The 17,640-nt window shown below is 36.6% G+C and overlaps 2 protein-coding genes across 3 annotated transcripts; one reads left to right on the forward strand and one right to left on the reverse strand.

The window, feature by feature from the left end:
* The first annotated feature begins 2,143 nt into the window (after positions 1-2,143).
* Positions 2,144-10,609, forward strand: l(3)07882 (Nucleolar protein 14 homolog l(3)07882). Its single transcript, XM_069506832.1, has 10 exons — positions 2,144-2,425; positions 3,009-3,202; positions 3,874-3,962; positions 4,671-4,993; positions 5,500-5,639; positions 6,404-6,519; positions 6,803-7,905; positions 8,495-9,489; positions 9,574-9,729; positions 10,432-10,609. Exons 1-10 carry the CDS (start codon positions 2,231-2,233, stop codon positions 10,520-10,522), a joined length of 3,402 nt encoding a protein of 1,133 aa, XP_069362933.1. The 5' UTR covers positions 2,144-2,230; the 3' UTR covers positions 10,523-10,609.
* On the reverse strand, positions 10,540-17,347 carry LOC117993576 (translocator protein-like). Of its 2 annotated transcripts, none has more exons than XM_069507013.1 (4): positions 17,178-17,347; positions 15,620-15,867; positions 15,014-15,108; positions 10,540-12,729 (listed from the first exon to the last, which is right to left on the reverse strand). In XM_069507013.1, exons 1-4 carry the CDS (start codon positions 17,192-17,194, stop codon positions 12,544-12,546), a joined length of 546 nt encoding a protein of 181 aa, XP_069363114.1. In that variant the 5' UTR covers positions 17,195-17,347; the 3' UTR covers positions 10,540-12,543. The 2 variants fall into 2 exon arrangements, with proteins under 2 accessions (XP_069363114.1, XP_034837275.1); XM_034981384.2 differs by lacking the exon at positions 17,178-17,347 and adding an exon at positions 16,687-16,863.
* Between the last annotated feature and the right edge of the window lie 293 nt (positions 17,348-17,640).

The following is a 17,640-nucleotide window of genomic DNA, read 5'->3' on the forward strand; positions in this document are numbered from 1 at the left end:
TTTATTGTTTTAAAAATATTTATTGTAATTTATAAAGCGCGAGATTTCAAGATTTTAAAGTAGTCTAAAAGGTTTAACCTTTTTAAACTATTTTTGAATCTTGATAGTAATATGTCGATATGAGAATTGAAAACATATTATGGTAATGAATCTACAAGAGACTATCTTGTATCTATACTATATTTAATATTTACAGCGGTTGACGTCTTACGGTTGATGATGATGATGTAGTGCTGAAGTGAGGTAAGTACTAATTTTGCAGCACTGTGGCAAAAGTTTCGGCAATAAGTTTCTGCAACAAGTTTCGTCAACAAGTTTTAACAACAAGTTTCATTAAAAAGTTTTTGTCAATGAGTTTCGTCTCCAGGACCACTACAGAGCCAAGATTGGCTACGAGAAGTACAAGTGTTCCTACTACGACATTCAGAGTGCTTGCAATATGTTGATAAGGGCAGGTAATAAGAAAACGAAAAATAAACTGATGCGCAAAGTAAAACTGTCCAAGATCTCAGTACAAAAGTTTCCGCAACAAGTTTCAACAACAAGTTTCAGCAACAAGTTTCAGCAACAAGTTTTGTTGATAAGTTTCTGCAACAAGTTTCGTTAGCAAGTTTCTGCAACAAACTTCTGGAACAATAGGCTACTTGACTCATATCTAATTTCGTCCAATAAATGATTATTTATTATAGTATTTTGCTTAAGACAACGAAATATATCAATAACAATTATTAAAAACGCAGGATGGATATATAAATCCAATTTTAAAAAATACAATTTTTATTTTTATTTGAAACGCAGAAAACGCTGTCAGCCATGATGTGACAAAGTGCAAATATGTAAACAAAGAAATGTCATCCCTATGTCACGCGGGGACTAACGTAGTATCCATATATATAAAATTTAGAGTCCTGACTAACTTATATATCAACGCACAGCCTAAACATCTAAACAGCTGGTCCTAGATACATGAATTTGGTGGGTGTGTTCTTTGTAGGTAAAGAGAAGGTATCCACTAGGAAAGGATTTTTTGAAATTCCACCCCTGAGTGGGTTAAATGGAGGTTTGAAATTTATGAAGTCCACGCGGGCGAAGTCACGAGCATAAGCTAGTTTTTATATATTTCTAAAAACTCATAGTAAACGTAAAAAAATATCGTTTTCTCGTTATAAATTGAATAAGTTATTAAGTAAGACTTACAACAAAGTGATCTTTGCAAAAATAAATTTGGGTTGAAGTCGTTAGTCATATAGGATCCCTTTAAGCAAGTCTTTGCGTGTTACGTATATTTATTTCACTGGGCACTCTAATTCACAACTTTCCTGTGGTCTTTATCGATGCGTTTTTTACATTCTTGGATGATACAATAACGATAATTACTATATTTTTCATGTAAACTAGTATAGAAGTCATGTTTATTAAACTTTGGGAGGTTATGCTGTTGTTTACAAATGCATGACGTCAGAGCACAGATAATCTATCGGCCAAACATGGCCGACAGTGTTTTTACCTGTCTAAGAAAAAAATATTTTTAAATTAAAGTTTTACGGTTTTTAGGGCGCAAAAAAATATAGTGTTAATTTTTTTGATATAATAGGACAAATATTAACCATTTAAGACCAACTTAAAAAAAGTGTCAAGTAGCCTATTCCGTCAACAAGTTTTCGCGACAAGTTTCCACTTATTTTAGTATTCTAGTGAAATTCAAAGTAAAAAAGCTTTCTCGACCTTTTATAGAATACAATGAAGAGTTAGTTAATTACCAATGAAACTTAAATTAAATTTTACATAAAAACGACTAAAAACCTACCATGATTGTTTCTGTATACATCTATTTGTTTTTGCTGTAAGTACAAAATACGGCCACACTTGCCAACAGGAGGCCGTCCAGTATTGTGATCTTCAGTAGACTGCACAATACAATGCACTTTGCCAGTATCAGGGAACTTCAAGGACTGTTGGTAATAATGTAATTTTGAAATACACTATACAATTTTAATTTTAATAAAGACTGTGTGACAGTTCAAGAGTGTGTACTATTCTTTATTGTATCGGTAATTTTATATTGAACGCGTTCAAAGCATCCATGTAGAAAATGACAAATGACATTGACAACATTGTCATCTAAAAGATTGTCAAAGCCATGTGAATCTTATTTGTATTTTGTTGACGAAGAAAATAACCTAAAAAGTGAAACTATTTTCAATTTTCTGTACGAATTTTACTACAAAAAATGGCTAAAGTTAAAAATAAGAGGAACGCTGGAATGGCTGATAAAGTTCAGAATAAGAAAAAAGCTAACGCGAGTAAGAAAACATTAAACCCTTTCGAGGTTCATATAAATAGGGAAAAACTTAAAGTTTTAGGCAAAAAATCTAAACATGATAGAGGATTGCCTGGTGTTTCGCGTGCGAAGGCTATACAAAAGGTAAGTTATTGTTAGAGCAATTTAAATATATAAAAGGAAAAGGTAACTGACTGACTGACTGACTAATCTATCAACGCACAGCTCAAACTACTGGACGGATCGGATGCAGATAGATATTATGACATAGGCATCCGCTAAGAAAGGATTTTTGAAAATTCAACCCCTTTTTGATTTAGTACAGAATGGCAGACTTCACAGACCTTTGAGAACATTATGGAGGACTTTCAGACACACAGGATTCCTCGTAATGTTTTGCTTCACCATTAAAGCAAGTGATTAATTACTTAAATTCATAAAGTCTGAGGCGCATGCCCTGGTTCAGTCCCCAGATTCCCTGAATAGGAGACCAAAATCTTAACCAATAGTGTACAGTATGCTGCAGAAAATAATGTACATCAACCTTTAGAATGAAATTTCGGCTTTGTAGAGTGTTGTCTCCGTCACTCATACCTATGTGACGTTTTGTCAGTCTCAATGACAGAGACAATGCTTTACAAAACCACTATCTCTTTATAAAGGTTGACGTACATTATTATCTGTCGCTTACTGTATCACCAATGTATTTTTAACTATTTGTTATCAGCGTAAAGAAACCCTCGGTACGGAAATGAAAGTAATGAACAAAACCAACTCATTCATTGACCGTCGCATTGGTGAGAAGAACAACCAGATATCCACTGAGGACCGCATGGTGGCCAGGTTCGCTGCAGAGAGAGCCAAGCAGCACGGCAAGAAGAGTATATACAACCTTGCTGATGATGAGATATTGACTCACAGGTATTTATTAAGTCACTAGGTGATGCAAGCGACTTGGATTCCCGAGTGGATTTAGGTTTTTTAAAAGTCCCGTGGGAACTCATTGATTTTTAGGGATAAAAAGTAGCCTATGTCACTCTTCAGGTCTTAAACTATACCCAGTGGCGTGCACAGGGTTTGAAGGCAGGGTAGGCACTAGGAGTCTGTTCACTGGCAGGTCATAATGAAAAATATGCATTGAGCTATTACAACTGGGGTAAGCAGTGCATTTATGCCTCTATGACCTGCACGCCACTGACTATACCCATGCAAATAATCACGTCGATCCGTTGCCCTGTTGCGACGTGATTGAAGGACAAACCAACAAACAAACACACTTTCGCATTTATAATAAGGGTGATTAGCTGATGCCAGTGACTTCATTCGCGTGGATAAGGTTTTTAAGTCCTGTGGAAGCTGTTTGATTTTCTGGGATAAAACGTGGCCTTCTACATAAGCCTGTTAATGTCCACTGTTGGACATAGGCCTTTCCTAAAGAGCGCCACCACGCCCGGTCCTCTCCTTTTAGACAATAAATTCTCCAAAATTAGACAATAGTGGCCTTTCTCATCCAGCCACTATTGTCTAATTTTCTAATATCTGAGCTTAAGAAACTCAATGATTATTATTATTCAGTTCCTTTTATTTCACAGAGGCCAAACCTTAGAACAAATAGAGAAGTTTGATGATCCCAGGTCATCTGATGATGAAGGTGAAGAGAAGAGATTTGGTGGTCTAGGAAGTATGTACAAGTATTTTTTTAAATTCATCATCATGGTCATCCCATCGCCGGCTCACTGCAGAGCATGGGTCTCCTCTCAGAGTGAGAAGGGTTTTGGCCATAGGCTACCATGCATAAAATTACTATTATTATTTTAATATTATTAATATTACATTTATTTAAAACTACTTAATATTAATTATTCTGATATCAGCTATTGTTTTCCTATGATTTTTAATATTGATTTACTGACTTGATGACTGACTGACTGATCTATCAACGCACAGCTCAAACTACTGGAGGTATCGAGCTGAAATTCGACATGCAGATAGCTATTATGATGTAGACATCCACTAAAAAAAGATTTTTAAAAATTAAACCCCTCCAGGGTAAAATAGGAATTTGAAATTTGTGTAGCCCATGTGGACAAACTCATGAGTATAAGTTTTTTTTTTTTTTTTTTTTTTTTTTTTTTTTTTTTTTTTTTTTTAATACAATAAAACTTAAAGCTAGCCTTATCTGAGTATAAGTTAGTTACAATTATAAAAACATACCTCCACTATTTTTTTTTAAAGAATATTAGCCAAGTTGCGGATTAATATTCCCCTTTCCCCTCCAATTAAGCGTAAAGCTTGTGCTAGGAGTAGGTACGACAATAGTGCAATGGGTGGGATTTGAACCGGCGACCTTTCGGTTTCAGTTCGCTATTTTATTCTTTGCTTGTTTTAGATGATTTCGTATCAGAAGGACATTTCGGCGGCGGAGTCTTATCAAAATCTGAGTCAAAAGACGGCGCGAAATCCCACAAAGACTTGATAGAACAACTCATAGCCGAATCTAAGAAGAGAAAAGCAGAGAAACAGAAAGAGAAAGAACATACGTTAGATTTAACTGAGAAGTTGGATTCCGAATGGAAGGATTTACAACCAGTTGTGTTCAAGTGTCAGAAAGAGAAGGAAGAGTCGTTGATAGATAAGTTGTTGAGTAAAGAGGAAAAGGGACAGGACTATGATAAGATGATGAGGGAGTTGAGATTCGAGAAACGCGGGACGGTAGAGTACTTTTGTTCCCACTATGATTGCATGAACGTAAAATAAAACGTAAACTTATTGAAAAATCCTACTATAATGTAAAGGGTTATCTTCTTCTTAAATATATAAACGGAAAAGGTGACTAACTGAATGACTGACTGACTGACTGACTGACTGATCTATCAACGCACAGCTCAAACTACTAGATGGATCGGGCTGAAATTTGGCATGCAAATAGCTATTATGATGTAGGCATCCGCTAAGAAAGGATTTTTGAAAATTCAACCCTTAAGGGGGTGAAATAAAGGGTTTGAAATTTGTGTAGTCCATGCGGACGAAGTCGCGAGCATAAGCTAGTTTTAATGATAAAAAGCTCGGGAATGGAAAAAATTTCAAGCAAAATAATATTATTATAATGTAAATAACGAATAATTATGTCGTTAAACCGCAAAAAAATGCTAAAATCATTAGTTTACAAGCAAAATCTCACTTACTAGCTTTTTATGAAATTTTCGTCATAATTGTAGCCTTCAGATGGCCTCAAAAGCAAGGAGAAGCAAGAAGAAGAAGAACGGAAGAAGATAGAAGACTTGGAGAGACAGAGACAGCAGAGGATGTTTTCAGAGGAAGAACTTGCTATGCCCAAAGCACCTACTTCAAAACATAGGTATTTCATATCTTGTCCCTAGTTATAAGCTACTAGATGATGCCGCGGCTTCGTCCGCGTTGATTTAGGGTTTTAAAAATCTTCCAGGATAAAAAGTAGCCTATGTCCTTCCCCGGGATGTAAGCTACCTCTGTACCAAATTTTATCAAAACCGGTTAAACCGTTGGGCCGTGAAAAGCTAGCAGACAGACAGACAGACACATATTCGCATTCACAATATTAATATGGATAAAAAGAACTGTACAAAGTCTTAACTCAATCGGATGAATGATAATATTATGCGAAACACATAGGTAACAAACAGACGCACATAAATTAATTCTTATATACATACAGGGTGTAACCAGAACGCTTGCAAAAACGAAGACAGGTGATAGTACTGATGATTACTGATATGATACCACAAAAAAAAACGCGAAAAAGTATATAAAAAAATCGTAGAATTTTGTAAAAGTTTACGATATATTGCAAATAAACATCTGACTGACGCTAGAGGTAAATGAACCTTGCGTAAGTAGGCCACTCATAGTCAATGCCGCGTCGTAGGCGGGGCGTCGACCCGAGTTTTGCACGCTATACATTGCGGGTTTGATATATACTAAATCACTAAAACTACAAAATGAGGCAAATGGTTATTGGTATTGGATTGTGTTTAGGTAGTATAACAATATCGCTAAGTTTTTCCTAGCGTTCTGGTTGCACCCAAGAAAGTATACATAGGTATGTACTTTGAATTGAAACAATATATTTTTTAATTTTTCTAGGTCTGCAGATGACTTGGACGATAATTTTGAACTGGATAACACTCAAGACTTCATGCTAGCGTATGACAAAGATGGCAAACCCTTAGTGCCTGAACATATCCTCAAGGATTTCTCAGGTATACATAAATTATATTAAAATTTTATCAATTTCTTACTTCAAATAGCAAAATCAGAATCTCTTGTAATAAATTCTGTTGTATAAAAAGAAAAACTGAGAGATTGATATATCAACATATTATACAGCTCATATTACTGGATCTATTGAGATTTTGTGTACAGGTTCTCTCTATAACATTCACTGAAAGATTTTCAGAAAATTAACACGAGTGAAGCAAAATATCACATCCTACAATATTTTGTGTATCTATTACATGTTTTTTTATTGCTTTTCGTTTTTAGTACCAAACGCAAAAAAGAAATTTGAAGACGGCGTATCTGATAGTTCTGGTGATGAAGCTGGAACTGAATCTGGTGATGAAAGCGATGATGAAGATGGTGATCAAGAAAATGATGACAATTCTGATGATGATGAAGAATCTAGTAAGAAAGGTGAACTTGATCAAGAAGGAAGTGATGATGGAAGTTCTGGTGATGAAAATGACGAAATATCGAAAAATGATTCAAAAACTAAAGTTAATGAGAAGAAAAGTAAAGATTCTTATAATAAAATTCAAACTAACCCTAAAGATAATCATGAAGACAGCTCTAATAGTGACGAAAGTGATGAAATTTCGAATAAAGGACTTAAAATCAATATCGTTGAAAATAAACTTAGTAAAGAATCAGACAGTGAAACATCTGATAATGAAAGTGATACAAAACAGAACGTGAAGTCGAAAGATAATACAAAAGCAAATGATAAAATTCCAGTTACAATAACTGAGACTAGAAATCCATCGATAAATGATAATTCTAAAAAGGTTACACCACACAAAAAAGGTAATTTAAAACGAAAACAGTCTGAATCGGATGAAGAAAGCGATTCTATTTCAGAAGCGGAATTTGAAGATTTTAATAAAAAACAAATAAGTAGTGATCAAAAGAAACCTAAATTACTTGATCCTGAATATTTTAATTCCAAAAGTGATGATGTAACGTCAAAAATAGAAACACAAATAGATAGTGACAAAAAGAAATCGAAACTTTTGTATCCCGATTATTTCCCCCCCAAAAATGATGATAATACGATAGAAATAGAAGTGCAAAGTGGCAAAAATAAATCGAAATTACTTTATCCTGATTACTTTCCTCCAAAAAATGATGTTAAAATGTCAGAAAATGACGGCCAATGTCGTAAAAATGAGAAAGCAACGCCAAAAAATGATAAAAAGGGTTCAATGGATGATGAAAATGATTCGCAAAGTTCGGAAGAAGGAGATAGCGATATAGATCAATTCAAAGATCTGAAAGAGACAGATGAATCGAATGATGAGTTAGAGGATTGTAGTGAAAGGATTGGAGCTTTCTTTGACTTTAAATCTGCTGAAGGAGATAATTTGAAGGTAGGTTGGTTTACTTTACTTTTGGTAACTTTGGTGGTAATTTTTTTCTAAAATGTGTTTTCTAAAACTGTCTAAGAAACCTATGATTTTAAAATACTTTTTTTGACTTTAATTTATTTCTAAAGTTAAATATAATTTTTATGGTTTTATTGCTGAGTTGAGGCTGAGTTTGTTGTGGGGTCTTCTCAGACCTGGGCGCGTTTGGAACCCTCGAAGCTTTAGTTTTTGTGTTCTCGTAAAAATTATCACCACTACATCTAAATATATAAAAGGAAAAGGTGACTGACTGACTGACTGATCTATCAACGCACAGCTCAAACTACTGGACGGATCGGGCTGAATTTTGACATGGCTATTATGACGTAGGCATCCGCTAAGAAAGGATTTTTGAAAATTCAACCCCTAAGGGTATGAAATAGGGGTTTGAAATTTGTGTAGTCCACGCGGACGAAGTCGCGAGCATACGCTAGTCATCTTACATTGTAACAACCGACTATGAAAAGGTGTAATTTATTACCTATTTTGAATAAACCATTTGATTTGATTATTTTAGTAATGTTTTAAATTAAATTTTTTTTTTCATTTTCAGGAATTATTGACTGGCAAAACTCCTGCCCAACAATCGGCAGCATTAGAAAAACTAATAAAAAGCTACGACCCAAGTTTAGGCGAATCCAATAAAGAACATTTAAGTCGATTATACGCACACCTATTGCAATACGCCCACGATCTATTCTCAAATCTAAAAACTGAATCCGACATAATAAAATCGTTTCTAGTATTAAATAAAATAGTCCCATACTTTTACGATCTAATACACTTAAATAAAGTTTCAACTAAAAAGTTTCTAGTCGAATTATTAAAGGAAAAACACGATCAATTCAAACGTAAACCCAAAAAAGTGCCAGATTTAGATACGTTAGTGTTTTTCAAATTAGTTTCCATTTTGTATCCCACTTCTGATTTTAGACATCCGGTCACGACGCCATCTTTAATTTTTATGAGTGAAATTCTAAGTTTGTCTAGATTCAGAGATGCGTATTCGATTTCTAGGGGATTCTTTATTGTTAGTCTTATTTTAGAATACATTGTTTTATCTAAAAGATATGTGCCAGAAGCTTTAAATTTTTTACGCGGGATTTTTTATCTGTGTGCTAACACGTCCGTTTTGAATCCCGTTCAAGTGGTCCCGCCATTTCGTTTGCATAAAGACGTCAAAATTTTGAATTTAGAACACGACTGTTCAAAGATGGCGGTTGAAGAAAAAATGGCGGGAAAAGATTTGCTGTTAACAGAAATTGACGATTCTTACAAAATTCGTTGCTTATTAACTTCTACATTGATGTTAAAGGAGTTTTTTGATAAGTATAATGATTTAGAAGCCTTGTCAGCCATTTTTGAGCCTCATATACAGTTATTGGGTAGGGTTGATTTGGACTTATACCCGAGTAAAGTCCGCGGGAAGGTTTTGGAGGTATTGCAGTATATGAAACAGACGTTAGAGGTGATGACGTACACGCAAATGGCGAGAGAGAAAGTCAGGCCGAAAGCTCTAAGATTGTATGAACCAGATATTCAGGATGTGTGAGTATAAGTTTTTTATCCATATCAAGGAACACAGATACTCGCATAAGCTAGTTTTGAATAATTCTGTATATTTCCTCACAGATTCACAGGTAGCAAGAGTTCTAACATGTCTCGAGAGAATGCCGACAGAGCTCGACTGAAGGGCAGATATAAGAGGGAGATGAAGGGAGCTCTGAGAGAGATCAGAAGAGATAAGGCCTACATCGCCTCGGTCAAGATACGACAGAAGATCCAGAGGTAAGCTATTGTGGGACATCAGGATTTTTTTTTTTTTTTATAATCTTTCACGCAAGTGCCAACAACAACTGTCCTCACTGTCAACCGATAGACGTCCGCTCGCGACGTATGTCTATTGTAAGGACTTCTACACGCCACGGACGCGCTATCCAGCGGCTCCCTGCGACTCATCTGATGTCCGTCCACCTAGTGGAGGGTCTTCCAACGCTGCGTCTTCCGGTGCGAGGTCGCCATTCCAGCGCCTTGGGTCCCCAACGTCTATCGGTTGTACGAACTATGTGCCCTGCCCATTGCCACTTCAGCTTCTCAACCCGTTAAGCTATGTCGGTTACTCTAGTTCTCCTACGGATCTCCTCATTTCCTCATTGATCACGTAGAGAAACTCCGCACATAGCTCTCTCCATCGCCCGCTGAGTGACTCTGAGCTTTCTTATGAGGCTCATGTAGTATTTTACCGTACACGGCCGAAAGTAATGTACATCGGCCTTTAGAATGACATTTCGGCTTTGTAGAGCGTTGTCTCTGTCACTCATACCTATATGACGTTTCGTCGATCTCAACGCTCTACAAATCTGCTATCTCCTAAAGGTCAATGTACATTTCTTTCGGCCGCGTAGGTACTGTATTTAGTTAGCGACCATGTTTTGAATCCATTGTCTTTAGTGAGTAGAAAGTTCTAATAATATTTTTGTCTCTTTCCAGCGACAACGTAAGGAAAGAGAAGGTGAAACAGATATATAAGGACGCGTCCATACAACAGGGGGAGTTGAACAAACTTAAACGCGGCAAATGATAGTAAATATCAACTTTTTAATGTTCGTTTTAATGTAAATATTATTGTATACTACAATGCATTAATGATTATATTGTTTAAAAAAGTAAAAAATGTTTTGTTTCTACCATTAAAGCGCAACGCACACCTGCAGACGAGGAGTGGAGCGGAAAGGATCTATCTTTTTTTATAAAAATATAACTAAAATTAATGTTGGATAGAAACCGACGTTCCTTTGCGGAAGTCCTTAATAATGTAATTCGGGTATACGAAAATAAATGAAGTCCTTAATAATAACAAGGAGCCTAAATCTTAATACGTTATAGTCCACCTAAACAAAGAAATCAGTATAGTACAACGTTCAGCATGCGATATGGCACAGGGTCCTCCTTTTCTTGCTTCTTTAGTAGTGGGGGGGCCACTACTAAAGAAGCAGGAAAAACAAACAATACACACCACCAACTGCCAATGCATTGCTTTTCAGGAATTTGTTGGTCTGCCCCTTGAATAACCCCAGGTTGCGTTATGCAGGTATGCGTTGGACTTTACTAATATCAATTCAAAGCCTGGCCAGAAAAATAAAATACCTCGCCATATTGCAGATTGCCCGTGGAACTAATTTACAGTGCGACAAGGATCTCTTGGTACTTGAATGACATTGACAGGGGGGCGCTGTTGGAGAACAAAGGCTCAGAATATTCAAACAAGAACCCTTGTTCTTGACACTTGACTGCAACGTTAGTTCCGATTTTCGCCACGCGCCAAGATAGTCTTGTCGCACTATACAAGACCATAGACCATATTCTAGAGGCACCCCCAGAGCAAGTTTTTATATTTCTGGTCTGACTATAAACCCTTTAAAAGATCAATGCTATAAACTACCTACTTATCGTACAATTGTTACAAATTAACATAAAATTGACCTACCTACTTATATTTTTCGTTGTTTTTGACTTAAAAGTAAGTAGGTACAGTACGTGGCAAAAAATAATGGACATCGACCTTTAGAATGAGATCTCGGCTTTGTAGAGCGTTGTCTCTGTTTTTCATACCTATGTGACGTTTTGTCGATTTCAGCGACAGAAATAATGCTCCACAAATCTCTTTCTAAAGTTCGACGTACATTATTTTCTGCAGCGTATTTTCTAAGATAAAATAAATGCTTTATACTTTGGTAAACATATTGATGATCCATTAACCTAAACAAATGTAATTCTATTGTGTAAACAAAATAAACTGGTGTTAACCATTTTGAGACACCAACCAATCACAAACATGTTTTCGATAAATATTCGCAATTCATTTAAAAAACAGTTTCGTTTGCGATTGGTTGGTGTCTCAAAATGGTTTAGCACTTTAGCGCCCACCAAGATTTAACATAGAGAGCGCTATATTAACTTCTATCCAGGGATAGGGTATACGATACTGATACTTTGTAAACTTATAAAGTAATTAGTAGTAGAAATTAGCAAAAAGTAAGACAGTGTGGCTAATTCCGTTGTACACAATCTCTATACTAAAATAAAATGTCACACCTAAATCTATTGCTATAATCTTGCCCTTTCATAATATTGCTTGCGGAAAAGGATGGGACTAGATTTAGACCTGTTAATTTAGTTGAGAGTGTGTACAAGAGAATCAGCCCCATTATAACTGCTAAGTTAGCTCTAAGCTTTGTCACATCTTAAGTTTTTTGTTTACATAAGATTCTTAATCGTATTCGGTTTTTGAAACACAAACGCGAGCGAAGCGAGCTTGAAATCGAGATTGTCAAAGAAGTTCTTGCAATAGTTATATTATATCCACGGAAAATACAAATGACAGAGGCAAAAATATCAGTGGGCGTTAACCATTTTGAGACACCAACTAATCACAAACGAAACGTATTATGTTTTTGAATTAAATATCGAATGGTTATTGAAAAAATGATTGTGATTAGTTGGAGACTCAAAATGGTTAACGCCCACTGAGATTTTTGTACCTGTCATTTATATGAATTCATGTGGATAGAATGTAAACGTTTACGTAAACAAAATTAGCTTCTATTGTTTTATGGGTTCCTGGTCGTCCGCCCTGTTCATCTGCCAGCAGGCGTAGTTGAGGCAGGTCGCGAAGGCGAGCCAGCCGAGGTAGGGCACCAGGCACAGCGCGGCGAGCTTGTTGACGAGCAAAAAGCTCGCCACGCACGCCATCGCCACGCCGTCCAGCACACACATGTGGAAGAAGGCCTGGAAAAATAATAATTTGCAAATTAGCCCGTATGTGAAAAGTACTCTGTGGTGCTCAGATTTTGTCCCGAACAGTAACGTTCTTTTTTTATGTCACTTCCGTCGAACATGGCGCCAATCAGATTAGCTGTTTTCAGTTTCAGGCTGCCATCTTTATCCAAGTGGTAAGTGTGCCATAGATTATGATTAAATTAAAGTGAGGACTTTTTCAGGCAACGTTCGAGAAAATTTTCATAGATGGCGCTGAATACTACCACCACTAAAGATGAAAAATAATACCTATATCTATATGATGATCTATGCTTTAATGTTTAGGTCGTGTCAATCAATGACATAGATGAAGAGTAAGAGCTAGCGTGCACTGCAATAATTTTCCTTACGTTTCTTCCCCACAAAATCTGTAAACTACGAGATAATAGAAGTATTAATTTTGCACCCGATGTAAATTTAAAAATTTAAAGCATAGATCTAGGTATTATCTTTCATCTTTAGTGGTGGTAGTATTCAGCGCCATCTATGAAAATTTTCTCGAACGCTGCCCGGAAACCTCGTTAATAAGTTAAAATTAAAAAACATTTTGCCGACTCCATGACGGCTCCTTTCAAAAAATATAATCCCGCGCTCCTTGGTAGGTATTAAGGTTACATCCACACCTGAGCGCACGCACAAACCATGCCTACAACGCGCGTCGAACACCTATGAACGTGTCACTGGCTCTGCGCGCACGTCCATGTCGCGAACACGCAGTATGTTTGTAGTTTATATTTACTTCCAAAAACTCACGAACTTGTCCACGTCGTGACTTGTATAAATGCACGCGAACCGCTCGCAAACCAATCGTGGACACGTCCACTTATGTTCTTATGATTCGCGTTGCGTGCACGGTTCGTACGCGTACGCAGATGTGGATGTGCCTTTAAATAATTTTAGCCCCAGAAGGTCAGAACCCTATAACTTCTTATTTATTTCGTGTCTATAACTAAGGTAGGTATTTAAACTTTGCTATAGCCTATTTCTAAAGTCATCATTGTGTAGGTACATAATTATTTTTGTTTATCTATGTAGGTTAATGATTTGTTATCATGTTTATGCAAGTAAAACTAAGTAATTATTTAAGTGGGTACAATGATTCCGAAAGCAATACAAGGGCATAAGGTTAATTAAGATAATAATACTCATTAACTTTGTATACATTCTAAATGACGCCAATGACTTCGGTTTTTAAAAATGTAGAGGGAACTCTGAATTTCCGGATTCAAGGTACCTAGTCTTTGTCCATCTTCAGAATGCAAATTATTGATAATACGCGACAAGTCGAGATGGAAATCGGGGAGGGAACGCCCCGCAAAGCCCCCACGCTAACCCAGTGCGGGCGAGCGCGGGTGACGTGCTTGTTTGGATTGTCATCTCAACCTGTCGCGTAATATATGTAGGTACCTACTACCTACCAAGTTGATGACATTCACAACCATCCATGTGGGTTTAAGTTTTTTAAAAATCCCGTGGGAACTCATTGATTTTCCGGGACTGAAAGAAGTCCTTCCCCGGGATACAAATTTCTTGAAAATCGTTTAAACAGATGGGCAGTGAAAACCAAGCAGTAACCAATGTTAAGTATGGATAGGTACTTAAATAGTATTTAGTTACAACGAATACCTATTTGCGAATTAGATAAAAATACAGAAAAGGGTAATGAACTTTATAACTACGTGTAGGTACCTACATACGTTATCGCGTATGTAAATAAAGCAATCGCACAAGTCGCAGTAAGGTCACCTACTCATATACAAAGTCACAACATACTGATCAAATGCATGTCAGAACACACATAAAGTAGGGTCCCGTAGTGACCGCCCTCATACTTATTATTTAATTAGAACGGCCATAAAGCCAATTACACTAATTAAACTACGAGTACAATTTAACATAAACATACTTACAAAAATTGTTAAAATTATAAATTTTAAAAAGTAAAATTATAAATGCGAAAGTATTTTAGTTTGTCTTTTAATCACGCTACCATGGAGCAACGGATCAATGTGATTTTTACATGGATATAGTTAAATACCTGGAGAGTTACATAGGCTTTCCCACGGGATATTTGAATACTTAAATCCACGTGGTTCCACCACGTGTGTGTCCAAGATGACCCCTAAAAGGTTCATGTGTATTACAAATAAGTACTACACGCGTATACGTGCTCGTTTAGTGTGTCATTCAAAGTTTGCAGTCATAATTTTATTACGCTACCCTCGCTTCGCTATTTCCAGCAATTAAGTCTTACCCAGCCCATCTGATGCAATTTGAAGAAAACCGGTGTCCAGAGCCAATTCAGCAGCAGCTGAGCTATGTACAGTCCCAGAGGGAAGGTACCTTCATCTGCAAATAAAAAAATAAGAACAATATCTTTAAAACCCCAAAAATGTCTCTCTACATTCGAAACTTTTTGCTGTCTACAATTTTCCTATGTCATGCACATATAGCTGCCTGGGAACAGAATGGAATGGTTTAAAATATGAACAATAGATGGCAATAAAAACCAACGTGAGCGCAGCGAGCTCTTTTTTGTTTCAACCACAGCAACGAATTGCTTGTTCCGTGGAGCTTCTCACTCACCATCCCTTCTGGAGACGCTGTAGTGGCCATCTACAGCCTCACGGTGGGGTGGCGGTGACCCGTATGTCTAGGCCGCAGAATATGCGCAACATACTCAAACTGAGTGGCAATTTCAACTTGATCCATGCATACTTGCCCTTTAAAGATAAGGGTGTCAACTTAATTACCAGCAAACCCAATGTTTAGCACGCTCGCCTAGCTGCCGCTAGAGGGGGCGCCACCATGTGAGGCTTCAGGCTAGCGCTGTGCGGTGCGTGGCTGTAACCTAGCTTACCTGTGAACCCCCCACAGTCATTGTATATCAGGTACGAAGCGTAACCCATGGCGGTGTAGAGCACGATCCAGGTAGGCGCGAACAGCCAGTTGGGCGGCGTCCAGCTGGGCTTGCGCAGCTGCTCGTACCACGCCTTGCCGTCTGGTGACGACACCTCACCCCGCATGCTCAGCGCGCCCGCCCAGCCACCGACAGAGGGCACCACCATTGCGAAGATCAAATCCCAGTTCCACACCATTTTGAAGTGACTTAAAAAAAAGGAGATTCTAAATTCAGCTTGCGTGATATGCATGTTAGTGGTCAAGTCGTTGGCCTCCTATTCGGGAGGTCAGGGTTTCCATCCCGAACACCCTCTATCTTTTTTGGAGTTACAAGGTGTTTTAAACAACTAGGTGAATACCACTTGTTTTAATGGTGAAGGAAAACATCGTGAGGAAACCTGCATGCTTGAGAGTTCTTCATAATGCTCTTAAAAAAGGTATGCCAACCCGCACTTGGGCAGCATGGTAGAATAATGGCCAAAACTCTTTTCATTCTGAGAAGAGACCCGTGCTGGGTAGTTGGTAGTGATGGGTTGTTGATGATGATGATGATAAATATGTACCAGATCACGCGATATTACTTGGCCACAAACGAGTGTTCAGTACTGATGACTGACAAGCGTAATGGCGGGGCATCCCGTTGGTATTGAGAAAACTTAGAATTCAAAGGGTAGGTACCTACTTCGCGCCTAAATTTAAAAATAATAGTTTATTCGGTAATAAAAAAATGTTAGGAATAGAAATAACTATATAACTACTCACTTAAAGAGAATAAAAAGTATACTTAAATAGACCGTACCTAGGTAGGTATAGGTACCTACTTGATTAAAAAAATCTTTTTCAAGTTCCTTCATTATTTTTTTACTAAATATTAAAATTATTTATGTCATATTATTTTTGCACAATTATTTATTATTATTATGTCAATTTAAAATAAGAAACCTTTAAATCTAAGTACTAATCCAATATAAGCATTAAGCTCTACTGTTTTAAATAAAATGTAATTCTAATAAAATGATAACCTACCTTATTCCAAGTTACAGACTACAGTGTGCTACAGTGGTTAACACTAACAGTGTAAATTCAAGGCGGATTTAACAAAAGCTGGCTAAGTGATGATATCATGACGTTTATAAATAAAGGATTGGGAATTCGTAATTTATCCAATATAATTTATTGTGATAAGAATATAGGTACGCATTACGGCCATATTGTGCGGCCAGACAAAGCGAATTTGAGCGTATGTTAAAAGTTAAAACAAAAAGCAAAGTTAATGTTGCAGTTCCAACCTATTTGGAAAATTAGTTTTGAATAGGTAATATTGCAATATTTGTATCGAACAGGCAAACAAACAGACTTACAAGAAAGCCAGTTAGTAAAAACGTGTTATCTTGTATGTAACCTACAGCTTATTTCATCGGGTTTGCAAAGACTAATACTATAAATAAATAACTATTAATAAAACTTTTGAAAATTTGATAAGAAGGTAGGTAGTTAGTTTGGTAGTAACTAGGTACCTAATACGAATATACATAAATCAAAATAATTAAATTAAATCCTTAAACACACAGTCCACTTTGTATTAGATGCTTGTGCATGTGTTACCACAACGTCACAATTTTTGTATGTCTCCTGCAGCCTGCTGTACTAAATAATAATTATTATTAATGTCTTGCAGTCTCATGCAAACTATAGATAGATAGATAGATAGAAATACTTTATTGCACACAAAAATATTACATAACTATTACAAAAAAACTAAAACTAAAAAATAATTGTATGCAAAGGCGGCCTTATTGCTCACAGCAATCTCTACCAGGCAACCTTTGGATAAAGGAGAAACTAGGTGTGTAGGATAGTACTTACACGCAATACAGAAAAATGAAGTAGTATAATATTATATAATATAATTAACTATTTCAGTAATACATACATAACTATCATACATATACATAACTATTATAAATATCAATATATATA

This window comes from Maniola hyperantus, chromosome 24 (assembly GCF_902806685.2).
Source record: "Maniola hyperantus chromosome 24, iAphHyp1.2, whole genome shotgun sequence".
Lineage (NCBI taxonomy): Eukaryota > Metazoa > Arthropoda > Insecta > Lepidoptera > Nymphalidae > Maniola > Maniola hyperantus.